Source organism: Acinonyx jubatus, chromosome A2 (genome assembly GCF_027475565.1).
Source record: "Acinonyx jubatus isolate Ajub_Pintada_27869175 chromosome A2, VMU_Ajub_asm_v1.0, whole genome shotgun sequence".
In the NCBI taxonomy this organism is placed as follows: Eukaryota; Metazoa; Chordata; class Mammalia; order Carnivora; family Felidae; genus Acinonyx; species Acinonyx jubatus.
Genome location: NC_069383.1, coordinates 157998238 through 158024372, shown reverse-complemented (window position 1 = coordinate 158024372; position 26135 = coordinate 157998238). Strand labels below are relative to the sequence as shown.

At 58.3% G+C, this 26135-nt stretch overlaps 3 protein-coding genes across 6 annotated transcripts; all 3 read right to left on the bottom strand.

The window, feature by feature from the left end:
• Nucleotides 1-2068: 2068 nt before the first annotated feature.
• On the bottom strand, nucleotides 2069-5587 carry ZGLP1 (zinc finger GATA like protein 1). The gene is made up of 6 exons (XM_053219919.1): nucleotides 5039-5587; nucleotides 4431-4805; nucleotides 3501-3586; nucleotides 3055-3148; nucleotides 2784-2909; nucleotides 2069-2637 (listed from the first exon to the last, which is right to left on the bottom strand). The coding sequence occupies exons 1-6, from the start codon at nucleotides 5173-5175 to the stop codon at nucleotides 2508-2510; spliced, it is 948 nt and encodes a 315-aa protein (XP_053075894.1). The 5' UTR covers nucleotides 5176-5587; the 3' UTR covers nucleotides 2069-2507.
• Nucleotides 5588-5684: 97 nt separating this feature from the next.
• On the bottom strand, nucleotides 5685-10267 carry FDX2 (ferredoxin 2). Of its 3 annotated transcripts, XM_027050571.2 has the most exons (6): nucleotides 9917-10267; nucleotides 9776-9830; nucleotides 9463-9569; nucleotides 9058-9203; nucleotides 6355-6442; nucleotides 5685-6105 (listed from the first exon to the last, which is right to left on the bottom strand). In XM_027050571.2, the coding sequence occupies exons 1-6, from the start codon at nucleotides 10090-10092 to the stop codon at nucleotides 5949-5951; spliced, it is 729 nt and encodes a 242-aa protein (XP_026906372.1). In that variant the 5' UTR covers nucleotides 10093-10267; the 3' UTR covers nucleotides 5685-5948. The 3 variants fall into 3 exon arrangements, with proteins under 3 accessions (XP_026906372.1, XP_026906373.1, XP_026906374.1); XM_027050572.2 differs by lacking the exon at nucleotides 9058-9203 and having other exon boundaries at nucleotides 9917-10201; XM_027050573.2 differs by lacking the exons at nucleotides 6355-6442; nucleotides 9058-9203 and having other exon boundaries at nucleotides 9917-10266.
• Nucleotides 10268-10301: 34 nt separating this feature from the next.
• Nucleotides 10302-25468, bottom strand: RAVER1 (ribonucleoprotein, PTB binding 1). 2 transcript variants are annotated; one of them, XM_027050569.2, is made up of 14 exons: nucleotides 25210-25468; nucleotides 23570-23636; nucleotides 20563-21032; nucleotides 16401-16592; nucleotides 16102-16231; nucleotides 15664-15758; nucleotides 14675-14762; nucleotides 14170-14381; nucleotides 13970-14063; nucleotides 13758-13894; nucleotides 12912-12986; nucleotides 12269-12409; nucleotides 11773-11856; nucleotides 10302-11675 (listed from the first exon to the last, which is right to left on the bottom strand). In XM_027050569.2, the coding sequence occupies exons 1-14, from the start codon at nucleotides 25426-25428 to the stop codon at nucleotides 11529-11531; spliced, it is 2151 nt and encodes a 716-aa protein (XP_026906370.2). In that variant the 5' UTR covers nucleotides 25429-25468; the 3' UTR covers nucleotides 10302-11528. The 2 variants fall into 2 exon arrangements, with proteins under 2 accessions (XP_026906370.2, XP_026906368.2); XM_027050567.2 differs by having other exon boundaries at nucleotides 13758-14063.
• Between the last annotated feature and the right edge of the window lie 667 nt (nucleotides 25469-26135).

The following is a 26135-nucleotide window of genomic DNA, read 5'->3' as shown; positions in this document are numbered from 1 at the left end:
GGACTGCAGTTATGAGCGTCAGCCCCCAAAATGTCCCTCCCGTTCAAGGGTGCATCCCTGCCCCCACCCTCAATGCCTTCTCCATCCTGTGTCCATCCACGGTGTCTCAGTTTACCCCTAACCTGCCCATCACGACTCACAAGAGACAGGGCAGTATCAGCTGCAACCGCACTCCCCCCCCCCCCCCCCCCCCCCCCGCACAGCACCACCTCCCTCACCGCCCGGCAGCATAAGGAGAGAACAGCTGGACCTCCCCCCACCCTTGCAGTCTCTGCCTCTCTCCAAAGCAGGAACAGAGCCAGAGAGAAGGAAACAGTCCTGGACAGCTCCCACTCCATCAGCTGCCCCAGGCAAACATTTCCCGAGCAAAGGTAAGAGCAGGAAACGGGGGTTGGGCTGGGGGGGCTGCCTAGAGGCCTAGTCAGGGTACAGAAGGAGAAAAGGCACAAGCATGGTGCAGCCCCTACTGTCACACACACCCTTAACCACCTCTCTCCACTCCCACCAGCCTGTTCTCGATTCCTCGGAGTCCCACAAGGTCCCACCTGCCACAGGGCCTTTGCTTTTGCCATTCACTCTGCCTGGACTGTCTTCATCTTCAAGTCCCACAGCTAGTTCCTTACCCCCAGGTCTCTACACAGATGTCAGAGAGGCCTTGGCTGTCCCCCCTCAGAGAGGACCATCACTAAGGTAGCCCCCCCAACTCCTATCTCCTTACATATTTTATTTTCTCTAAATAAAGTACCAGCCACTACTTGCCATTCTACGAGATATTTAATTGAGTATTTGTTTACTGTCACATTAGAATTTTGGCTTCACTAGAGCGGGGACCTTTGTTCTATTTACCATATAGTGTCCCCACTGGCCTGGCACACAGGAGTTGCTCCATAAATGCTGAATAAATGGGTAAAAACAGCCGGGAGTTCACACACAGTCTGAGACCTCTGTGTGTTCAACGTGTATCCCCAAGGAACTTCATGCTGGGCACTGGGGTGGCCTATCATGGTCAGGGACACAGATGTGGCTTTGCACCTCTGAAATCACGGTCCAGGTGGGGAGATGAATGTGAATGAAATAAGCTCAGAGTAGTAGAGACTTGAAAATTCTGGTATGTTCTTTTTTTTTTTAATTCTGGTAGGTTCTAAGAGGGAGACCAGTGAGGAGCTGAACTAGAGCCTGACATAGCATGGGATTGGGGTGTCTATTTTAGACTGGGTGGTCAAGGAAGACTTCTCTGAATATGTGGTGCGGGGCTGAGCCCTGCCCCCAAGTCATGAGAAGGCAGCGGCTATGGGAAGACAGGGCGGGAGGGTGTTCTGAGCTGAGGAAGAGTGAGACCGAATGAGTCAGGGATCTGAGGGCTGAGGAATCCCGGGCCCAGGCCTTCCCCGTGGGCTCACCCGGGAGAGACAAAGAGGGTTTCACCTTCCTGGAGTGTGTGGCCAGGCAGGTGTCACTCACTGTCATGGGGGTGACATCCCCACCCTGGCTGCAGCCCACCCATCCTCCCAGTGAGCACGGGTGCCCTGTGTGTCCAGGGCCCTCCTCTCCCACATGGCTTTTGGCTTCAGGCTAGGGACACACTTTGATGGGGTGAAAGAGACCTTGAAAGAGGAGCAGCGGGGCACAGAAGGGACTGTATGCATAGAGACATGGGAAGGTGACATTCTGCAGGCAGGGGGAGAGCTGATAGAGGGCCCAGGGTGTGGATACCACCGTGTGCCAATGTGTGTCATCTAGGTGTATTTCCTGTGTGTTGTCATGTGTGTGTGTCAGCAGGTGTGAGTATCAGTGCATGTTTCTGGCTAGTGTGTGGTCTGTCTCATGTGAGTGTCAGCACGTGTGAGCTTGTCCATGTGTCTTGTGTGTGTGCGAAGGCGTGTGTCAGCCCCACTCATGTATTTGTCTCGCCTTTTTGTTTTTAATGTTTGTTTATTTTTGAGAGAGAAAGAGAGAGAGTGAGCGGGGGGAGGGGCAGAGAGAGAGAGAGGGAGACAGAGAATCCGAAGCAGGCTTCTATGGCGCTGAAGCCGGATGTGGGGCTCAAACCCACAAACCGTGAGACCGTGACCTGAACTGAGCCGAAGTCAGACGCTCAACCGACTGAGCCGCCCAAGGCGGTGCCCCTGTCTCTCTCTCTTTTTAAGATCTTATTTTTGTAAGTAATCTCTACCCCCAACGTGGGGCTTGAACCCACAACCCCGAGGTCAAGAGTCGCCCACTCCATGGGCTGAGCCAGCCAGGCGCCCCATGTGTGTGTCTGTCTACTGTTGTCTGTCTCTGCGTGTGGTGGCTGTCGCCCTGTATGGGGAGTTGCGGTGAAGGTGACTAATTCCCTGTGGGGCGGCTGGTGCCCATATAGACGACTCTGTGTGTGTCCCTCAGAATCCGAATGAGAAAACACGTGCCCCCACGTGCCTGCGTGCGTGAGACACGATCCCCGAGTCACGGTGCTTTTCTCAGAGTCGTTTTGTTCTTTATTGTTACTGCTGTCAACAATATGAGTGTCACTGCTGAGGACATTTCCTGAGGAGAGGCTCAGCCAAGCCGGATTGGACCAGGGGCCACGATGGGGCACAGTGGCCCCCTGAGACAGGGGCTCTGGAGCTGGAGGCCTGGGTCTTCCACCTGGGATCCCTGAAGGGGAGGGGGCAGAGAGAGGAGGAAGGCTAGACCCCCAAAGACTCCAGCTGTTTCCCCACTCCTCCCAGGAGGGCTCCTGCCCATCTCCTCCCTGGAGAAACTGAGTCCGGATGGGCTCAGCTAGGTGAGGAAGGGCTTACCCTTCCTGAGCCGGGCCTTGGTGGGGGCCCAGGGACACCCCACATCTGCCACATAACTTCTTGGGCTGGACGCTCTTCCTGGGCACCAGCCAGCAGCTGGAGCAGCGGGTGCCATATTTTTTGTACCTGGGGTGGGGGGTACAAGAAACCAACATCAGGATGCAGCAGGGGCCCAGAAACTGCCTCAAGGGAACCACTTTCCCCGAGGGTGTTTCCCTTCCCGGCACCCCACACTGGCTAAGCATCCAAACTCCTCCTCCGTTCTGAGGACCTGATACCACACGCATTGCAGAGAGGGGTCCCGTCTTCAGCATCTCTCCAGAGTGGGGTCCTCTGGGTCCTACAGGAAGCACAGCACCGGGGCCCTGAAGGGGCAGAGGTCAGGGTAAGGGGCAGAGGCCAAGAGTCTGGGCTCAGGAGGCCCGTGCAGGTGGGGCATGTTGTTGGAGTCTCCACGAGGGCCCCACCCAGCTCCGGGCCAGCCCTGGGTATTACCAGATCTAAAGCAGAGGGAAAGCCAGGAAGGGAGACAGATGGCAAAGCTAAACAGAGGAGGAAACCGGGGGTGGGGGTGACTCAGCTCGAGTGGAGGGAGGTGCACCATGACTCCTTCTGGATGGGTCTAAATGGGGAAGCAGGACGGGAAGAAAGACAGAGACGATGGGAAACTGCCTCCCCCCCACAAATATTTATAGCTGTCAAGTCTCCGGGACTCACCCAGGGCCTCACCGCCTCCTGAGTTGGCCTCAGGGCCGCCCGCAGGGCCTGTGGAGGGACCCTGGGAGCGGCTAGTGCAGGTCAGGCTGGAGAATAGACAGGAGTTAGCACTGGGGGATCTGTATCTCGTCCAGGGCAGCGCCCCTCGATGATGATGATGATTCACTGTCCGGGCATCAGGCATCAGGCATCCCCGAGGAGGCTTCTGATGTCTGAAAGGCCTGACCTTGCCCCTCGTTAGCAATAATAATGGTGATTATCATATGAAGAGGTAGGAAGCCTGGGGCCAGCCTGCCAGTTTGAGATCCTATTTCTCCCAAGTCCCCACCTCGTGACTCTGGACAAGTGATCTCACCCTCTGCACCTCAGTTTCCAGATCTGTAAAATGGGATTCACGAGGCTTCAATGAGCCCATACACATCAAGTGCTGCCTGTTACCTCTTATTGTTGTTCCTGACAAATGGCAGTCATTAACATTATTGAAAAAAGTAACAGTAGCGGCGGCCCTCAGGATGGTCGGGCCCATCTCATAAAGCCAGTGACCGATGCTCACCGACTTCGGCTCGGGTCACAGTCTCACATGAGTTCGTGCCCCATGCTGGGCTCTGTGCTGATGGCTCAGAGCCTGGAGCCTGTTTTGGATTCCGTGTCTCCCTCTCCCTCTCTGCCCCTTCCCCGCTTTTGTGCTCTCTCTCAAAAACGAATACATTGAAAAAAAAAAAAAAAAGAACCTGCGCTCAGACCAGAACGTCGCTGGATCAGAGCAGCAGGGCTGGGACAGGCACCAGCCCGAGGTCTCGCTCAGAGATGAGCCCTTTGTAACTGTAGGGCTGGCGTGGGCGTCCATGAGCAGATGCCTGGAGGTCCCTGCCCCCACCATTATCACTATAACTTGCAAAAAAGGGCGCCCTCCTCTGGGCCAGCCCCTACCTGTAGCTGGCTAGGATCTGGAGGCTGGAATCCGGCTTTATTTGAAACTTCAGGGTCACCCCCTCAAACCGGGGATCCACTCTCTCAGCGCCCCGGTGGGGCTTTGACTGCTTCCGGGGCCTCCTCTGGGGTAGGGCTGAGGGGGCTGGGGGAGCCTCCGGGGGCCTCGAGCTGCAGCATTGCTGGCTGATTGGGGTCAGCATGTTCTCGGCATCCCTTGCCAGAGGCGAAGGTCCCAGAGACTCCAAGGCCTTCAGCTCCTGGGAGGCCCCCAGGGTTTGGGTGTCCTGGGCAGGGCGCTGGACCAGCCCCTCTGCTGTTTCTTGGAGAAAACGCCGGGCAGTGACGGAGTCCTGGCGTGCAGGCCAGAAGGACCTGGGGACAAGGGACAGTGTGGGCAGCACCTGTGCAGTCTTCAGAGACATAGGCTAAGGGGATTGCGTGGCCTCTGACCCCCATATGACCCCAACTCTCCCTGGGGACCAGAACTTCTTCTTTTTTAAGCACCAGTAACTAACACCGTGACCCCTGGATAACCCCAGGAACCAGCGGTCCTGACCCTTTGACCACTGGGTCAGGTTTGGGGAAGGGGCCGCTCCTTCACGCACCTGCCATTGGGTCTGGGGCATCCTGGGGTCCTTGGTGCCTGCTGAAGAGGGGGCGCCCGAGACGCCTTAGGGTCCAGACACGTCGGCGCCAGCAGCTCCTTTAGCTTGGAGAAGTCTGGGACAGGCCGGGCCTCCATCGCGCCCTGGCCCTGCCCCACCTCCCCCGCCCCGATTGCGCCCGGCCCCGCCCACCCTGGGCCCACTCGATGAGCCCCACCTGAGGGGAGCAGGACGCGCCTGGTGGGGGCGCCTCTGCAGAGGGTGCAATGAGCCCCACCTGGGCGGGGCCAGCGGGGTCGGGCGCCTCTAGCAGGCGATGCTCGGCACCCGGTTCCCAGCGCCGCGGGCCAGCCTCGGTGCCACTCTGGTCACCCGGCTCAGGTGGACTTCGCACCCCGCCGGGCCGGCCCGGACCCCTCCGAATCCCTCCGCGGCGGTGGGGGCGGGGCCTTGCCACGCCGATCCACGTGTGCTCAGGCCCCCACGCCCTCTCCTCCCGGGAGGTTCCAGGTCTCCGCCCCGGGGGTCCCCCACCCCCGCGGCCCCATCGCTGCTATGAGAGGGCAGAGTTGGGGGTCCAGGTGAAGAAGATGCAGCCATAGACCCCGGGCCTGCCCGCCCCCGAGGACACTCAAGATGCCGGAGGTCTGTGAGACAGTTTTATTGTCATTCCAGTCAGATTCCACCCCATCCACACACTGATTCTCCTGAGTCTGGGGGAGGCTCCCGGGCAGGGGCTGGTGCCCCTCCCCCCCCCTCCCCCCAGAGCCTGGACATGGGATCTGAAGCAGGGGCTTTGGGCTTCTGGCTGCTCCCAACATCTCTCTCGGGCCTGTCCACGCTCTGGGCTGGGCGGGCAGCTTGGCTATTCTTCCAGTCCTGGCCCCGAGGGCCACGACGGCTGCCCACGTCAGTGGGGCTTGGGGACATGGCCGTCCACGTAGAAGTTCCTGGTGATCTTCGGCAGGGTGAATTCGGCCCCTTCCAGCTCTGGAGTCAGCACGATTTGGCAGCCCAGCCGGGAGTTCTCCTGAAGAAGGGGGGCCATGTCCAGCATGTCGTCCTCCCTGGAGCAAGGAGAACAGCCGTCAGCGGCGGGCATGGTGTCTGGCTGGCAGGGGCCCCGAGGGCGGGCAGGAGCAGGCTGCCCAAATCCAGGGGAGATGGTCAGGGGGCAGCGCCGCCGCCAGCAGCCGCGAGGGGGCGAGAAGCTGGGGCTGCCCTCCACCGCCGCCCGGGTGGGCCTCTGGGCAGCAGGGGCGCGGACTCAGCGGCCGGGCCCTGCCGCGCAGGCCCGGGAGGGGCCGCCTGCTCACCGCTCATCAGGAGGAGGCAGGAGGTCCAGGTGGTCCTCGCTCACGTACACATGGCAGGTGGAGCACGCCAGGGAAGCTTCACAGGCCCCTGGGGGCAACAAGTGGGGACGTGCCGGTGAGGGACACGGTCAGGCAGGTGCCGCTCGGTCGAAGGCATGAGGGAGGAGAGGCCGTTTGTTTCACCAGACGCCCCTCCTCTCTCTGTCCTCTGCACACGCACCGTGTGGCCCCCCCACCCTGTCATTCGCTCAGCTAGCCGTTCCCGAACTGTGGATAGGCCTGCAAAGGGACGTCCAGGGTGTCCTGGCTCCCAAGGACACCCCAGTGGCCTACGTGCATGGCACCATGAAGGAACATTGGACTTGACTTCAGTGTAGCTGAGAGGTGAAAACTCAGGCAGGGTCCCCATAGCCTGTAAGCCCTGGCTGGGACCCTCTCGCCGCACCAGGCAAGGGTGTACCCATCTCTCCGTTGCTCCTAAAGATGGGACCAGCTCACTCCACACCTAGTGTGGCAGGAGAAGAGATCAGAATATCAGGGTTGCAAGACGCAGAAACTGGGGTTTCCTGCTTTTCCCTGGACACATTCCCAACTTTTGGATTGATCACTGAGAACTGTGCTTCAGGATAATGTCCTTCCTGGCCTAAAACCTTCCAAAGGGTTTTCTTTCTTTCTTTTGTTTTCTGTTTTTAAGTTTACTTTGAGTGGGGCGTCTGGGTGGTTCAGTCAGTTAAGCATCCAGCTTCAGCTCAAGCCATGATCTCACGGTTCATGAGTTTGAGGCCCGCGTCGGGCTCTATGCTGACAGCTCAGAGCTTGGAGCGTGCTTCGGATTCTGTGTTTCCCTCTCTCTCTGCCCTTCCCCTGCTCACACTGTTTCTCTCTCTCTCTCTCTCTCTCTCTGAAATAAATAAATGTTAAAGTTTATTTTGAGAGAGAGAGAATACCAAGCAGGCCCCGCACTGTCAGCACGGAGCCCGATTTGGGGCTTGAACCCCCCAACCATGAGACCATGACCTGAACCGAAACCAAGAGTCAGACGCTTAACTGACTGAGCCACCCAGGCACCCCCTCCAAAGGGTTTTCATAGCCAGAATAAAACCAATCCTTAAGATCCTCCCGATCTCTCCCTCATTCCACATCAGTCACACTGGCCCCTCTGCTCAACTCCAACATGCCAACCTCGTCCCCCACCACAGGACCTCTGCACTTGCTGTACCCTTACCCTGAAATGCTCTTCTCTCTACTTTTTCCATGGTTAGATCCTTCTTGGCTTCAGGGACTCAACTCCACTGTCTTCCAGTTCCCCCACCTCCGATTTCTTATCCTTCCCCCTGGCCTTGATGACTCTAATTTCTGCACGGCATTTACCACAGTCTAAAGTTCCCGTCTTAATCTCTGGGTTTACCTATGCTCCGTCAACCTGGCCTCCTCTCTGTGTACTTGGCACTGAGGCTGGCATGCTGTGGATGCTCAAGAGACACGTGTTCTAAGTGAATGGGACAGAATTCTCTCTCTTCCAGACATGTTGGACGATGATGATGAAGCTGCAAGGCAGCCTCCTGACCCGGAAGAAGCTCCTTGGGGGACCCGGTGGCTTAGCTCACCTTCCCCATCTCCTGGGGAGAAAATGTCTGGGCCTTGAAGCTCCAGGTAGTCCCCAGGGATCTCTTCCTCAGCCCTGTTTCCCACCTCATTAGCATCCTCACCCCATGAGAGAGAGATTATCTAACGTAACAGTCCCAACTAGTCACTGGGCACTAACCACATGCCAGGGATTAAGCACTACTTATGAGATCTGTGTAATTCTCCATAGCAACCCACAGTAACTAAATTACCCCATATTATAGAGGAAACAGAGGTCCAGAGATGTTAAGGACCCTGGCTCAGGGTCATACAGCTGGTAACAGGCAAAATTTGACCGTAGGCCACTTGCCTCGAAAACTCATGTTCCAATCTCTGTCCTGGTCTCCTGGTGACTGAATCCCAGAACAGAACTTGAAGTAGGCCTGCCATGCCCAGCCCCCCCAATACCTCCGCCCCCTGTAATGATTCAATACTTTAGGCTCTGTATTATATTCACCCAACCAGTAACCCTGTATATTTTTGTTTCAGACCGCCCTCTCCAGCTGCTCATGATATAATTACATGTCTACTCATGAGATCATTGTCCCTGTTAGGTTGAAACTGGTGTGAAACAACAGGGGCCTTATCTGTTTTGTACACTGTTGCCTGGCACACAGTAGGTATTCAATATGCACGGAAGAGCAGCACAGATTAGCAGCTAAAATAAACTGGCTTTGCATCTAGTTTTGCCACTTACTTGACCTTGGACTGTGTCAACTTAACCTGGGGCTCAGTTTTTTCACCTAAAAAGTGAGATAATCCCCCCTATTATGTAGCGTTGTTATGAAGATTTTATCAAATCAACAGCTATTTAACACGCTTAAGGTAATGTCTGCTATTATTATCTTTCATTCAACAGACACTGACTTAATACTTGTTGCATCTAAATACCATGACAGGCAACCGATAAGTGGCAAAGAGGGTTTCTGGTCTCATTCTGAGGACAGACGACAAAATGGAAAGAAAGCAATGAGAAGCGCTACGGAGGCAATAAAGCACACTGAGAACCTAGTGTGACTGGGGATGGGGACGTTAACTGGGATGAAGGGATGAGATTGTCAGAAAGGTGACATTTACATTGAGACCTGAAGGATGAGATGGAGAGCCAGAAGATCTGGTGGGAAAGTACTTCAGATGTCTGGAGCAGCAAGTGCAAAAGCCCCGAGGCAGGAACGAACTTGGTTTTTTGTCTGAGGAACAGCAAGAAAGCCAGTGTGTCTAGACTAGAGAGAAGGAGGAGGAAGAGAATACAAGCTCCTGGAGGGCAGTGGTGTAAATAACCTCTAACAAGTGCTCAGCAAATAACTGCTGAGTGAGTGAAGAGGTTTAGAGCTGGTCAGAGACATTGGTGAGGAATCTGGATTTTAACCATGTTTGATGGGAAGCCACAGGAGGGTTAAGTAATGGAGAACCCTATCTGATTTGCGGGTCTTTTTAAACAATGAATAAGGCCCTCCCCAATTCCCTGTGCCGGGCTCCCACCTTCCAGGTCCACTCCGTGGCGCTGGGCCAAGTGGAGAACATTGTCCCCCACTCTGCCGCTCACCGGAATCCGTTGGCCTGACCGGTCTACGAACACCACGTTCACCCTGGGGACAGATGGAGGTGCAGATGCCAAACTTGATGATGGACGCGGTGGCCAGGTGGAACCTACGGTTGTGGGGGGGGGGGGGGGGCTTGACGGTCAGGGGAATAGGACGACGTAGAAGGGGACAGAGATGAGGCTGCAGGGCAAGGTGGGGACCGGAGGAACCTCATGGGATAAAGAATGGGGGCCTTGTCCCCCTACACTCACACGTCCCCGGGCCGCTCGGGGCCGCCAGCTTCCTCCTCCCCCGCCGGGTGCGAGCCTGAAAAACACGGTTCGGTGAGCGGCCCCGCGGCGCCTTGCGGGGGTCCGACGGATGAACGCTAGCCCCCGAAGCGCCCCAGGTACCTGTCGCTCGGAATCCTCTGGCTGTCGCTGGCGCCGCCGCCTCCCCAGACCCCCAACTGCCTCCGGGCCGGCTCCACCAGGTTCCCCTGGCCGCCCGCAGCAGCAGCCCAGCACTCACGCCTCCCCGGGCCACGGAGGCGGCCATGACAGACATCACGTGACCCGGGACTGGGCATGCCCAGTGGCAGCCGCGCGACCAAAGCGCCCGTAATTGCCCGAATATAAGCCCTGTCGTTTGCGTGGGGCTCGTGAGAGGAAGGGCTTCAGGAAGGAACTGCCAAGGTAGGAGGGCGCCAGGCTAGCTCACCCACACAAAAGTCCTGCGGGGCCATCCCTGACCTCCCACCCACGCCCACTGTTTGTCCCAAGAACCAGCCAGCTCTGCTTTCTTTAAAACCATTTACTTACAAACTTTAATTCAGCAAAGGAAAGTCTGTGAGAGAGGACTGGGGAGACGACACCCCCCTGGAGTGGATGTGGACCCCCCCCCAAGAGTCCGGGGAGAGAAGCTGGTGGCCCAGCCGGCCAGGGGGAGGGGCCCAGGCTCTCCTCAGGCCCAAAGGTCCTGCTGCTGGGCAAGGGCAGAGCTTATCCGCCTGAAGTTGCTGGACTCCCACTGGGCCCACAGGAGGCCAGGAGGCCAGCTCCAGGTGATCTAGCCTGGGGATGGAGAGGTGGAGCTCATCTTCAACATGGGGGGTGGGGGTGGGGGGAGACAGCAGAGGCTCAGTGAGATGCACAATACCCCACTCCCACAGACTGACAGCAGGACTGGTTTGAGCTGGCAGAGAAAACCCGTCTCTGCACCTAGGCCTGGGCAGGAGGGATGATGAGTTGGTTTGCCAAAACCAAGGCTTTGGCCTTTTACTGTCCCCAGAGTGGGGACTCTGGGTAGAGGGGCCCAATCCCCAGGCCAGAGCCATTTGGTCCTGAGTCAAGCTTCCGGAGCTCGGCATCTAAGAGGCTCTGACCGCAGGGCCTGGGACCCGGCTTTAAGGCATCAGAAGGTGAGGGAACTGTGGCAGGAGGCTGGGGACCCCGAGCTGGAGTACAGGCCAGAGTGGGCGGGCAGGGGCAGGGCACATCCATGCCTGCAGCAGACAGGACAGGAAAAGGGCTGAGCCATTTCAAACCGAAAGTGTGGAATGAAGGCCCAGACAGGCTGGACCTTGAAGGAATCAGAGCTGGGGGTCGTCCTGGATTGTTTAAAAAATAATACAAATTAGAAAAGGAAACAAAAGTCAATCGTCAAAGTTAAAAAAGGGGGACAGTCTCTGATCCTCACGGGAGGCCAGGGGAACCTCCAAGGCACTCGAAAGGCCAAGATACAGGAGTGACGAGGCAGGAGAGGACTCCCAGAGAGACAGACACAGGCGGATACAGGGGAGGGGAGAGAGAGCTGGCCAGGGCCCTTCTCTCTTAAGGCTGTAGGGTTTCCGTGCCGGGAGCTGGCCCCCAGACTCCCCCACACTCCTTGGGCTCCGGCTGGTTGGTCAACAAAGTCTTTCAGAGATTTTTCTATTACTGAAAGGGGGAGAGGGAAACACAAACAGAACACCAGAAAACCCAAAAGCAATTCGGTGCAGGCCCTTGAGCATCTGGCGCCGGCCCCTTAGAAAATCCTCTTGCGCTTCAGGTAGGAGTCTGCGTAGTGGCCGCCGAGGCCCTGGGAGTGCTGGCCGACATAGCTGCCTTCTGGACTGGGCTCGGGCGAGGGCAGCAGGTGGGCAAAGCTGCGTTTCTGGCCACCCAGCGGAGTCTAGAGACAGAGGGGAGGGGGTGGCACGTCAGGGGCCACCTGGGGGCCACCGCTCCCCAGCCCCGCGTGCTCCCGTTGCCCCTCCCCAGCTCCATACCTTCAACAGGTGGCTGTGGCCGTTGGGCCCAGGGCCGAGGCCCAGGAGCCCTTCTCCAGAGCCCAGTGGAGAGGAGCCGACCGCCTGGGAGACATGGGAGAGAGATGGAGTGGGAGAGGAAGCAGCCCCCAGGGCGAAGGCAAGGGGTTTCGGGCTCAAATCCTGCCTCTCCCACTCATTAGCTAGGACATGGCGGGGGGGGGGGGGGGGAGATTACTTCTCTCCTCTGAGCCGGTTTCTTCATCTGTCAACCGGGGCTAACATCACCCACACCGTGGGCTACTGGAGAGGGAGTAAAAGGAGGCCAGGAAGGCTGGGCAATACCAGGTGAGAGCCACACAGGTGTGGGGAGCACAGCCTGTTTCAGGCCGGCCCTGAGCAAAGCTGACCCCTGCTCTGTCACCACCCCAGGCTTGGCCCAGGCACCAAGGGTCACAGGGCCTCCCGCATCCTGCCTGTCCCTGGGGACCTGTCCTCAGCTGGGGAGGCTCCTCACCTTGTTAAGGTGGCTCTGCTTGAGGCCAGCCTGCAGGCCACTGGTGAAGTAGGAAGTGGGCGAGCCCGAATAGAAGTGGGAGAGGGGCCCCCCGCTGCCCCCACCGCTCCGTTCACCAAAACCACTGGGCGGGGGTGACATCTGCAGAGAGGGGGCCGGGCTGAGTGAGACAGATTATTGAAGAATCCAACCCCTTTTGCAGACCCTCCCAAATGACACTGGGCTTTGTCCCGTGACTAGCTTTGGCCAATAGGAGGGTAGCATGACTGTAAAGGCAGAGGGGCCTGCCTCTGGGAACCTCCTTTCCTCTTGGGAACCCCGGGACCACCACCACACGCAGGACAGCATCACAGGGTGGCCTGCTGGAGGATGGGCTCCACATGCAGCAGCTAAATCGCTGCAGCTGAGGCCTCTGCTGCAAGGTATGTGGCTAAAACCACTGCAGACTGCTGAGCCCCAGCTGTGCTGTCATGTGACTCATGTCATGTGACTGCAGAGACCCCCACCCCCTCCCCCCACACACCAGGAAGAATGGTGAGAAAAAATGTTTGCTGTTCTAAGCCACAAAGTGGTGGGGCCACTTGTCAGGCAGCACAGGCTAACTGATACACCCAGGAGGGGAGATGGACAGGGCAGCTCTTACTTTGTGTCGGCTGGGTCCGTGGGGCCCTAGAGCTGGCTCCCGTGGGTGGGAGAAGAGCCGCCGAGGTCCCACGTCCTGAATGAAAGTGGGAGAAGCACGCTGGGTTGGAGTCTGCACCAACCTCACCCCTGGCTGAATCCCACAGCACAGCTGTTACTGGGGAAGTGCCCCCGCCAAGAGGGGGCACGCTCTACTGTGTGGGGGCAACTTTCCACTGCAGGTGGGGCAGCTGCAGTGAGACAGAAAGTGTGCCCCATTGCCAGGAGTGGTGACACCCTGGCCCCAGAGATGGCTGCTGGGAAGGCACGTGGCTCCCATGGACCTAGGTGTTCGGAGTTCTTCAAGGCCGGCGAGGGATCCGGGTTGTGTGAACTCTTCTACATGTCAGCAGTGACGTTTATTTCAGCTGTTAAATTTTTTAAAACCCAACGTGGACCAAACATAACGTAACACAGGGGTTACACAGGTGGCCAGGCTGCAACGTCTGAGCTAGAGGAGGTTGGAATCATAGAAGGAGCAGCTCTCCAGTGACAGAGACAGGAATCAAGGACGGGAGAGCAGGACAGAGACCGACAAGACACTGATCCTGGTCTCCAAGGGGAAGCGCAGCCTAAAGTCTCTGGGGAGAAAAAGACAGGCAGGAACCAGGTCTGATGGGCAGAGACAAACAGACAGGAGACTCAGGGCAGGGACAGTGTCTGGCACATTCTTCTCTGTCTCCCTTGTGCTTGCCGGGCAGTCAGTATTAGTGAAATACTTGTTTGGAGAATGACTTGCTATCAAGGGGACAAGGGGCCACGGTAGCGCCCCTCGGGAGGGCAGACCACATGGGAGCTGGGTACTCACCGAGGGGTAGTCGAAACCATAGCTGTCGGGCAGCCCTGGTTCGGGGGGCAGGCGGGAGCTGGCGAGAGGGCTGAGCAGGCGGGACTTGAGCTGGAAGGCTTTGCTGCTGCCACCACCTCCGCCACCGCCTCCGGGGGCTGGGGGGTGAGGCAGGTGGCCCTCAGCTGGGCGGCGGCTTCTCCCTGTGCCTCCCCAGCCCCGAGCCTCCTTACCCGCCAGGTTGCTGGCTGGGAGTAGGCTGTGTAGGTTCAGGTAGGGATTCAGGGGGATCCGGAAGTCCTTTGGGGGTTCCCCCAGCAGCGAGACCTGTAGCAGGAGGGCTGGGTTCGTGAGGGCCCCTGGCAGGCAGCACCTTGCGGGGGGGTGGGGGGGGGGAGGCTGGAATGGTACTGGATGTGGGGAGGAGCCTTACCCCGGGGGGCGGTGGCAGAGGCCCACTGTCTTTCTGGAGGCTTCTAAGGCCAGTGCCTCGGAGGCCCACCGGGGCAGGGGGTGGAGTGAGCTGGGCTGCTGGGGGACCCAGGCCTATGGCTTCCCGGTCACCCCCAGAGGGGCCAAGCAGTGGCGGCAGCAGAGGTGGTGGCTTCCCTCGCCGGGGTGGCAGCTCCGGGGGCAGGGCCCCCCCTACAGAGAGAAGGAGGTGTTGGTGTCCAACCACACTAGACCTGTCTTCCCGGGGCCCTGAGCTTGGACAAGGATCAGCAGGTACGTGCTGGGCAATGAACAGACCCCTCTGAGTACATCAACTCCCAGGATGCTCACGGCCACCCTGGGAGGTGGGGGCCCAACGGACGGATGGGACTATTGAGACCCAGAGACAGTAGGTCATTTTCCCAGGCCCAGTGAGGACAGGGGCCTCAGGAAGAGAAAGTGGGAAGGGGCCCAGAAAGATGAGGAGAGGCGGGGGTCTGTGTTACCTGCAGACAGCTCTCCGAGGAGGGGGTTGGCCGGCTGGGCCCCAGGCTGAAGGGTGCCCAGGGGAGAGTCTCCCAGGATCCCAGGCTTCTGGAGACAGAGCACAATCAGCTGGAGATGGGCCAGGGTGGCCCGGGCAGCAGACAGGTGGCACCCAGGGTCTCAACAGTCACAACACCCAGCACACCCAGAGTGCAGGCCACGGCCGGTCACAGGCAGACACGCACAGCGTCCCCCAGTGTCTGCGACATCTCAGCCATCACCCATCCAGCTGTCCCATGGGGACGGAGGGCCTCCTGTCTGCCAGGGCCCATCTGAGACCCCGGGGAGCCCCAGGGGGCGTGCACCATATGCTCAACACGTCAGGGCCTGTCACCCCACACAGGACAGTCCTTCTTAGGCACACTGCCCACACCCAGCCCCCCTATTACGGAAGCACAGTGTCCAACACAGTGTGTGTACCAGCCACGCAAGGGTGAGCCCCTAATTCCCTAATCCCGTCAGTTACTGTCAGACACACCCGTGTCACTGACGTGGCCCTGACAGACAGGTCAGCGGCACGTGTGTCCGTGTGCGGCGGGTCTGCTTGCAGGCGTGTGCGCATGCCTCCCACGTACGGGTCTCCGCGTACGTGCACCGAGAGAGTGGTGACGTGGCGTATGTATTTCTATGCGCGGTATACCTATCTGTGTGTGCCTTGGTCTGTACGGGTCTCCCTGTATGCGCGCTGAGGAGGTGGGAGCGAGAGACCGCACTCCTCCCCCGCGAGGCCTGGACTTTCCTCCCTAGACTGAGTCCCTTCCTGAGTCCCGAGCGCCTGCGACAGACCAGGCCACGTACTGAGCCCCACAGACACGACCAGATGTCCCATCACCCCGGTGACGGCAAGCCCCCCGGCAGATGTGAGAAGGGCGTGAGGTGGAGAAACAAGGGCTGGGGTGTCCGTGCGGACGAGGAGGTCCCGGGGGCCCCGGGCCGGGCACGCACTTACCTTCTGACCCTGGGTCTTCAGGGCGAGCTGCAGCAGTGCCGTGGACAGGGCCGGCCCGCTGAGGAGCGGCACGGCTGGAGGTGCGCCCAACAGGCCTGGGGGAGACCGGGAAGTGAAGAGCGGACCACAGACGGAAGCCTTTGCCCCGGTCAGGCGCAACCCGGGGCCCGAAGCTCCCAGAAAGCAACTGACGTGCCCAAAAAAGGGGCCCAGGAAAGGGAGTCTGCTGTGGGGAGGGCCGGCCCCTTCCCACCACCCTGCCTCACTCGCCCCAGTGAGGGGCTCAGGACACCAGCTCACCCTGGTAACTGCCACTCACCCCAGCCCCTGCTTGTGGGTTCAAGTCCCTTATAGCTCAGATGGGAAAACGGTCTGGGGAGGCTGGGGTTCTGAGCGCGATGGGGACCGTGGCCGCCACTCTGCCCGGCCCCACCTTACCCTGCTTGCCCCCCGCGTTGCCATGGAGCAGGGGGTTCAGCAGCAGCTGGAGGGAGGCGGAGGGCCCCAGGTTGTTGAGCAGCTGCAGGATGTTGGGCTCGGGCAGGAGCCCTTTGCCCCGGTTGAGGGCCTGCAGAGAGAAACAGAAGAGCGGCTCAGGGCGCCACCCGGCCATGGGGAGGCCGGCTCACCCCTCCCTCTCACCCCCAGAGCCCAGCTGGCACCCTGACTTTCCCAGAGAGGAGGGCTCGCCCCCCGGTCCCCCCCCCCGGGGGCACCCGTCCCAGGCACACACTCACCGTGGCCTGGGCGGCGATGAGCGCAGCCAGCATGCTGCGGCCAGGGGGCCCCGGGGCACAGAAGGAGACTCGCAGGTGGCTGCCCCCCAGCGCCAGGCCGTCCGCCCGCTGCTGCGCCTCTTCAGCCATCTCTGCCGTCTCGTACTCCAGCACAGCGAAGCCCTTCAGCTGCCCGTCCTGCCCATAGGCCAGCTGGCGGGGGCATGGGGCAGGGGGAGGCAGACGTGAGCACCCGAGTGACAGTGGCCACCCTCACACGGAGTGACCACAGCGACCAGACCCGGATCATGACAGCGAACTCCCCAGAGGGGGTGGGTTCTTGGTTCTACCCTCTTCTGAACCCTGTTCCTGCACTGGCTCATAGAATCTTCTCAATGGCCCTAGGAGGCCGCACCCTACCCACTTTTCAGAGGAGACAACTGAGGTTCAAATAGGTCGACGTGCCCAAGGTCACACAGCTGGTGGGAGGGCAAAGCTGGGACCTGGCCTTGCATGGGTCAAGCCCCCTGGGCCTCTCGTCAGCGCCACTTGGGGGCCCTGATGGGGGCTGCCAAGCACAGGCAGCCTCAGGGAGGCAGGATGGCACGCTCGGGTTATAGAGCTGGGAAGAGGACACGCTGGCAGGAGACGAGGTGGGTGGCTGCAAAGTGCTGCTCAACCACGAGCCTCAGGCTGAAGACACGGCAGCCGGGACCGGGAAGGACACACAGCCTGGGGGTGAGGCAGGTGGCTCCAAGCTGGCAGGGCCGGGAGGGAGGGAGGCCCCTCCACCTCCCTTGACGGCGGCCCTTTGGTACTTCAGGCCCACCACCCCCGATCCAGACCCTGGGGCCAGATGTGTTCCAGGATCAACGCTGTTTGGGAGAAAGAAGGATGCGGCCCGCGCTGTGTATCATGTGTCCGCTCCCCCAGTGGGGTTGAGGCTCCCATGAATCAGATACACAGATAACTCTGCAGCAAGGCACAAAGATAAAGGCCACAGATGGCCCCTTGTCAGGTCAGGTCAGAGCCTGTCACCAACTCAGGGAGCAAACCTCTGGGTTTTCAGGGCATTGTGGGTGCCAGAATCGTGGGCTGGTGGTGTCCCAGAGCAAGCAGATACTGGAAGGACACCCAGTGGGACCTTGCACGCCCATGGGCTGGGTGCTGCAGGAGCTGTTTCACCACATCGCAGAGGCAGGCACCGTCAGCATGCCCACTTAGCAGGTGAGGAAACTGAGGCTTAGAGAAGGGCAGTCCTTTTGCTCAGGCCACAGAGCTGGAGCCGGCATCAGATGAAGCTAGGCTGATGGCCTTAAGGAGACTACCCGCCTCACTGTGGCTATGGCGGTCTCAAGAACCAATGATGCTCAGGGCGCCTGGGGGGGCTCAGTCAGTTAAGCGTCCTACTCTTGGTTTCAGCTTAGGTTATGATCTCACGGTTCATGAGTTTGAGCCCCACGTCGGGCTCTGTGCTGACAGCTGGGAGCCTGGAGCTTGCTTCAGATTCTGTGTCTCCCTCTCTCTTTCAACCCCTCTCCCGCTCATGCTCTGTCTCTCTCTCTCAAAAATGAATAAACATAAAAAAAATAATTAAAAAAAAAAGATATTTAAGAACCAATGGTGCTGGGGTCCCTGGATGGCTCAGTCGGTTAAGTGTCCGATTTCGGCTCAGGTCATGATCTCCCGGTTTGTGGGTTCGAGCCCCGTGTCGGGCTGTGTGCTGACAGCTCAGAGCCTGGGGCCTGCTCTGGATTCTGTGTCTCCCTCTCTCTCTCTGCCCCTCTGCTGCTCATGCTTTCTCTCTCTCTCTCTCTCTCAAAAATAAGTAAACATTAAAAAAAAGAGCCAACAATGCTCCTCCTGGTCCCCAGTGATGCACAGTATGGTTTGGAATCAAGACAACGTCCATCCATGAGGATGGCAGAACCCACGAAATGGAAAATATCGCAGCCTCAACAGGAATGAGAAAGCTCTCATGCCTAAACACGAAAATGTGTCCAAGAAAGCGTGTAAGAACCAAACCAAAGCAGCCATGGCAGTATCTGGGTCAGGGAAAGGGGAACGCAAGGGCATATGAACATCTGCTTGAAATGCGTGATAAAATCACCCTGGAAGGAGACACAACAAACTGGTTTGAGCAGGGGCTGCAGGCAAAGGCGCTGTGGGGCCGGAGGGAGCCTTTGCCAGTGACCTTTCTGGACGTGCTGAGTTTCAAAACAAGACTGGACTGCCCATTCACAAAAAAAAAATAAAACGAGAAAGGCTTCTTACAACACCCAAGGTCTTACGATACGTGCTCTATTCATATCTATGGCATCAGCATATCAGATGTGATGTAAATTGGCCTGTGAGCTACGGGATTTCCTTTCAACATCTCGGTTATGTTGAAAATGACACTCCCCAGCAGGACAGCAAACTCCCAGCTCAGCATCCAGCCTTCCTGGGAGGTGAGGGTGACCACCTTAAGAATGTGGACTCCCCGCACCCCCTGGGGTCAGCTGACTGACCTTGACTCCCAGCCCACCTTACTGGCAGGCATATCACTGCACATGCCCATCCCTGGGCCTTGTTTTCTTCATCTGCAAGGTGGGGCCAGCAAACGAACCCACCTCAAAGGGTGGTTGTGGGGATTCAAGAAGCTGCTCCACGGTGACAGAGAAAGGTCGTGCCCTAGGTGTGCACCTGCTCAGTGCCCGCACAGGGTGGCTCCAGCCATCAGCCCACCTCGACTGAGCACTCCACCTTCACCTCTGACCAAGGCCCAGATGCACACCTTCTCACAACATGCCCTGTCTCACAGATGAATAGAGAGAGGGGTCAGAGGGCAACCAAGGCTTCGTGGCTCCCACCTAGGGAGATTAAGGCTCCAACTGCAACATGCCTGACACCTGGGCCTGTCCTCCATTCAACCAGGACACCTACTGTAAGTGGAAGAAGGAACAAACAGCCAGTCACAACAACCCAATCACAAAACACTGTCAGCCCCATTTCCAGATGGGGAACCTGAGGCTCAGAGTGAGAACTTGGTGGTGGTCGTGGCCCTGCTGTCCTACCTCCAAGAGAGGATGTCGCTGTCAAGCTAAGTCATCTGTCCTGAGCCCCACCAGAGAGCCTAGCACACGGCAGGAGGCCTACCCAGGGACAAGCACACAGTAGATCCCCAACGGAAAGCAGCAGCATGACCAAATGCAAAGGGAGCAAGGAGAGGGGTTCCTAAGATGTCGGGGTCCCCAGGCCCAACACTCCCTTTACACAAGGGAAACAGGACGCACCCGGGCCACAGAACCGGGGTCAGAGCCATATACCAGCCTCCACCACGCTGGCCTGGGGCTCTGGAGCCAGGCCACGGCACTCCGATCCCGGCCCTGCCATGCCCTGGCTGTCCAGCCCTCGGCAGGGCGCTTGAATTCTTTGCGCCCCCTGAAAATGGGGATATCACCTGCTTCTCTGGGCTGTATTAGGATGAGGCAATTCCAAGGAATGTGCTCGGTGGGTGCTGAAGGAATGTCTCTGCTGGGGGTCTTCGGGCGAGACTATCTGCCGGCTAAGAACCGGGCCTGGCCTGTTCTCCCCACACTGTGCCTGTCCCGGGGCTCGTGCCGCACACAAAGAAGCGCATGACAAATGTGACTTGAATGAACCAGAGACCATTTGGCCAACGTGATGTGTGAGTATCGACTCCTTTCTTACGGAGGAGGGAAACCAAGACTCAGAGTGAGTGAGTGACTGCCCAGAGCCACAGAGCACGGCTGGAATCCAACCAAACCCAACTTCCTGACCTCAAGGCTTACATGGACCGTGGGCTTCTCTTGAGCAGCCTCCTTCGTGCCAGGCCTGGGAGCCAGCAGGCACTCGACAAACCTGATCAACACGAGAGCGAGAGGCTAGCGAGCCTCGCACTGAGCTTTCACCAAGGTGGTCTCACCTGCGTGTTATACGGAGGACCGAGACCACCGAGATTAAGCAAGTCACTAAAGGGTTCGCAGGGATTTGAACCCCAGCCATCTGGCTCCTAGCTGGGCTGTCACCCCCTATACCACGTGGCTTTTCAAACAAGAACCCCATTCAAAGTGGCACTGCTGCTGTCTTACTAAAAGGGACCCGGGAGATTAGGAAAGGCAGGTGACTTCAAAGGGCCCCTCTGAGGTGCGCTGGCCCCTGCACTGGGCGCAGGGCTCACCTGGCAGAAGGTGGGCGTGTGGACCGCCGACAGCGCCCGACGCAGGGCGTCCACGTCGCTGAAGCCGGGGGGCAGGTGGTCAACACAGAGGCAGCGGGAGTGGAGCAGGACGGGTGTCAGCTGCCCTGCGTCTGTCCAGTGCACGTAGAGGGTGCGCGGGCCCAGCGGCTTGCCCAGCAGGTCCGACTTGGCACGGGCGGCCGAGTCCTTCTTCATGTACTCGGCGAAGCCGTAGCCCTTGGAGTGGCCGGTGCGCTCGCTGTAGACCAGAAAGCAGCGCTCCAGGCTGCCGAAGGGCCGCACCAGCTCCTCGAACTGCTGCTGGGTGAAGCTGGGGGGCAGGTTGGCCACGCACAGCAGGGCGTCCGTGGGCTGCAGCTGCACCGACAGCTCCCGCTCCCGCAGGCGGCTCTGGTGGAAGGCGCGGATGGCAGCCTCGGCCTGCTCCCCGTTCAGCAGGGTCACGAAGGCTGCAGTGGGAAGGGGAGGAGGGTGAGGATCAGCGGAGGCCGACCCTTCACCCCGGGGCCGCCCGCCACCTCCCTTTAAGCCTCCTCGTGTGACTTTGGGGTATCCAACAACCGGGACATTTCAGGCACCAGCCGGATGGGACGGTTGCCAGCCTTAACGACTGCTACAGGCGTCTCCTGCCTCCGTGAGGCCTGCTTCCTGCCCCTCGTCCGCGCTCCCAACCCATAGCAGTGCTCGCCTACTGGGGCCTGGCTGGGTCCTAAAAACTTGCTAACTCAGGTGATACACGGGAGTGCTTAAGCATGTGGTCGCTGGGGCCGGGGTTTCCGCTCCAGCCCAAATGGCTCTGGGGTCTCCGTGTCTTCACGTGAAATAAGAATAACGTACTCCTGCCCGCCACCGTCTCGCCAGCAAGAAAAGAGGCCCAGAGCAGCGCCTCCTGCCCGAGTGAAGGAGTCCGGACTTGAACCCAGGCAGGCAGACCCCAGAACCCTGCTCTGCACCCCTCCCTCACCACCTTTCCAGGCCACCAACACCTCTCAAATCCAGGCCCCTGTCACCCGCCACAGCCTCAGCCCCCACTGCCACTCCTGGTTTGCTCTCTCCACCCAGCAGCCACAGGGAACTTTTCAAAAGGATCATCAGATAATGCCATGCCGGTGCCCAGGGGTGTCTCACTGCAGGGGCCAGTGGCTCCTGCGTGGCCTGGCCCACTGGCCTTGCTGGCCCTCTCCCACCTCTTTCTTGCTGCTACTTCCTGGACTGTGCCACGCACACTCTGCCTCGGGCCTTTGCACCGGCTTTTCCCTGAGCATGGAACACTGACCTCCAGGATTCTTCACCTGGTTAACTCCAACCCACGGTACAGTCGGCCTGCAAACATCACTTCCCCCACAAAGCCTACCCTGACTGTTCCTGTTTCAGATCCCAGCTCTGTGCTCTCACAGGGCTCTGCAGTTTCTGGTCCAATGGTCATTTCACCTCCACGTTTGCAGCGGTTTGAACAACAGCCTTTTTCACAGACTAGACTGTCTCCATTTGGTTACCAGCTATGTACCCAGTGCCCAGCACAGGACATTCAACACTCATTGTGGGAAGACTTTATGAATGAAAGTGTCATTTAACTTCTGGATCCTCAATGCCTCGCATATCCTCATATGAGATGCCCAGTAAATACTTCTGACTCATTGCCCCTGCCAATATTTTACTAAGCACCTACTAGGTGTCAGGCTTTTTAGGTATTCTAGTGTGTTTGGCCTCATGAATAACTCAAGCAGGTCATGCCCAATCTGCTGGTGAGAAAACTGCGGCTCAGGAAGGTACATCACTGGCCTCTGGCCACAGAGTGAGGATAGACCGGAACTTGAACCCAGGTCTATTAGTCTCCAGGGCCCAAGATCTGAACTACTCTAGGCTGCAAGGTGAGTCTCGAGGGGTTACTTGTCCTCAGCTACTTCTCACCCATCTTATAGATTGCAAGAAAAGGCCCTGGAAGGTTTAAGGCAGAGACATCCACAGAGAGCTTCCCATGCAAGGGGTGGGGGTGGGGGTGGGGGGGTGCCAAGGCTGACAAGACCCATCTTTGTTCTCAGGGAACCAACCACTCGGTGTGGGAGGCAGGTGAGTGAGAAAGTGACAATGGTCCAGGGTGACAGTGCCATGATGGGTGTGGTGTTCAGGGCACTGTGAAGATGGCAGAAGGGACAGCTAAGAACACTGGGAGAGGGTGGAGAACCTGGGTGGCTCAAGTCAGTTGGGCATCTGACGTTGGCTCAGGTCATGATCTCACGACTCGTGGGTTCAAGCCCCTCAGGCTCTGTGTTGACAGCTCAGAGCCTGGAGCCTGCTTCAGATTCTGTCTCCCTCTCTCTCTGTCCCTCCCCCACTCACACTCTGTCTCTCTCTCTCAAAAATAAATAAACATTAAAAAAAAAAAAAAGAACACTGGGAGAGGGAACAGCCTGGAACCTTATGGGTGCCCGAGGTGCTGGTGAGGCTGGGGCACATCCCTGCAAGGCAGTCAGGAGAAGGCTCTCAGAGAGTTTTGGAGAGAGAAGAATAATCAAGGTTAGGACCAGATTGGATCAGATTTGCAACTAGATCAGAGCTGGCTACTGGGGGAGGACAAGCAGGGGCTTGAAGTCAAGGAGGCAGAGAGGCCAGTGGGAAGCTGCCAGTTTGGAAGAGATGGAGAAGGTACGGATTGGAAGGAAGCTGAGGGATGGAAGGGCACCGACTGTTCTGGAGGGCTTGAAGGAGAAGACCAGACAGGCCTGGGTGACTGGCTGGCTGGGGGGATGGGCACGGGAAGTGGGGAGCCCAATGCCCAGGTCGGGCAGCCCAGGGGAGGAACACCAAAGCTGCCCCACAGTGGGTACCCAGGATGAAAGACAGACTGGGACAACAGTCTGTCCTGCCCTGACCTAGGGGACAATGTTGGGCCTGAAGTTCAAGAGAGGAAGCACTGGGCCTGGACCCTCCCAGCTTGAGGGACTGTCACCTCCTGCCACTAGCCCAACCCACACGCCCCACAAACCTGTCCCTTTGTATTTGTCCACAAAACAGTACTTGAGCTCATAGTCGCTGAGCAGGTCGTGCACTTCCTGTGGAGAAAGAAGCCAAAGGATACGGAGTCACCAGGGGCTGAAGGGAGCCACCCAGTGCCACCTCCACATGGACCAGCTAAGAAGGCAGATCAATTACCAGACCCGTTTTACAAAGGAGGAAACAGGCTCAAAGCAGTTACTTGTCCAAGGACGCTGAGGCCACTCCTGGCAGAGTTGGGATGCAGAGCCTAGCTGCAGACTCCAAGCTTTGAACTAACACAACATACCGAAGAGTAAGCTGGGTCTGAGTTCAAGTCCCAGCTCTGCGGTATGCCCCTTAGGGAAATAATTTCAACCCATCTGAACTTCAGTTTGCAAGTCTGACTCTTTCCGACAACCGGACAAATTACGCATTAGCCCATTTTGTAGATGAAAAAAAAACTGAGGCTCAGAGAGGCGAAGGAACATGTCCAAAGTCATGCAGTTGGTCAGGGCAGCAGAGGGAATGCCACCCAGGGGTACCTGACTGGGGGCCCTGTGTGCTTAATAAGCCCACACTGCATGGCTTCACCTGCCTCCCAATTCCCTCAGGCTGACAGGGCTGGCCTTCTTGCAAACCAACGTTGAGGGTAAGCTCTGAGCCAGCTGATGCCAGACACACTGTGCACCCCGCGGGAGATAAAGTGTTCTCACCGGAGAGACGGTAAGCACTAGGAGGACCAGCTCTAGAAAAAAACTAGACCATGCTTAGTGGCACCTGACCTAGGTCGGTCGCCAAGTCACACCCCTTCCCTTCTGGGACTCCACCAGCCATGTGCCTACCTACGGGCACAGAGAGTCAGTGGCAGATGTGCGGGTGGGTCAGAGAGCAGAGATTTTTCAGCAGCAGGGAGAAGGAACCCATCCCACTGCGGCGCGGCAGGGCAGGGCCGACTAGATGCAATCTCCTTGGGTCCAAAGAGCACTGGGAAGCCCTGCCCCATGTAGGCCCCAAAAGAAGGGCACCTCAGGCCAGATTAGTGTGAGGTGGGGGGCAAAGAACAGTGCCCCCCCCCCTTTCCTGCAGGTCTTTGAGCTGGGGACAGGAGTCTCTATTTTTCCAAATTAATCCAGGGGTTTGGGGGAAGAAAAGACCCCAGAAACTACTACAACTTCCGGATCTCTCAGAGGAGTCGATAAACGCGTGCTACGGAAAGGCTTACTCTAGCCAACCCTGAAACTTCTGGATACGAGGTCCCGCCACCCCAAGGTAGAGGGGGTGGGGAAAAACACAATCAGAGGAAGGACCAACTGCCATCCCTACTTCCACGGCACCACTATAGCAGCCCATTCACAATTCCCAGCAAGGCCAAAGTTGCCCGCCCCCTTCCATTCCCTGTCCCCTGAGATAACTTGGTTTCGTCCAAGCCCGTGGTCGCCCCTAGCAACGTCCTCCCTCACTCCAAAGTTGGTTTCTCCTTCCATCACCGCCCCCCCATCCTGCTCTTGGTTTCTCCCGAACCCGCACAGATCCCGCGCTTGGACTCTCCCGCCGACGCCCCTCAACGGAGCCCAGTGTTGGTGTCTCCCGGTTCCCCCCGCGCACGCGCACGGTGGTATTTCCCGCCACGCTCCCCCCCCCCCCCCATACCTGGTTGGTCACGTCCCCCGGGAGGCCCCGGATCAGTATCTTGCGGCGGTTACGGAACTGGCGCTCGGTATGTTCTAGGCGTTTCCGGATCTCCTCTGGATCTAGCGGCGGCAGTTCTTCTTCGGGTGCCCGGCGCTCCGCGACATCGTCAGCTTCAACCTCGGCCCCAGTCTCCGGGCTCAGCGGGGGCCGGTGAGTAACGGACACGTCGGCCGCCATCTTGGGAAACCCGGCGCCTTCTGGGACCAGCGAGCCTGGGCGGAGCGGCATAGAGCGGCAACGAGGGCGCGCCCGCCGATTGGCCAGGAGAAGCCCCACCTCCTTTTCCACCCCCTCGGCCCATTGGCTAAGGCCCAGCCCGCCTCTCAAGAGTTCAAGCCGCTTCTGGGCGCCACAGGCCCCACCCCTTTCTGCCAATAAGTTGTCACTCAAAGAGGGGCGCCTGGGTGGCTTAGTCGGTTAGGCATCCGACTTCCGCTCAGGCCATGATCTCTCAGTCCGTGAGTTCGAGCCCCGCGTTGGGCTCTGTGCTGACAGCTCAGAGCCTGGAGCCTGCTTCGGATTCTGTGTCTCCTTCTCTCTCTGCCCCTCCCCTGTTCATGCTCTGTCTCTGTCTCAAAAATAAATGTAAAAAATTAAAAGAAATTTGGGGTGCCTGCATGGCTTAGTCAGTTGAGCATCCACTTTGGCCTAGGTCATGATCTTGCAATTTGCAATTTGCGAGTTCGAGCCCCATGTCAGGCTCTGTGCTGACAGCTCGGAGCCTGGAGCCTGCTTCAGATTCTGTGTCTCCCTCTCTGCTCCTCCCCTATTCACGCTCTGTCTCTCTCTGTCTCTCAAAAATATATAAATGTAAAAAAAAAAAAAAAAAGATTAAAAAAAAAGTTGTCACTCAAAGGACGCAAAGCACAGTGGGTGAGCTCCTT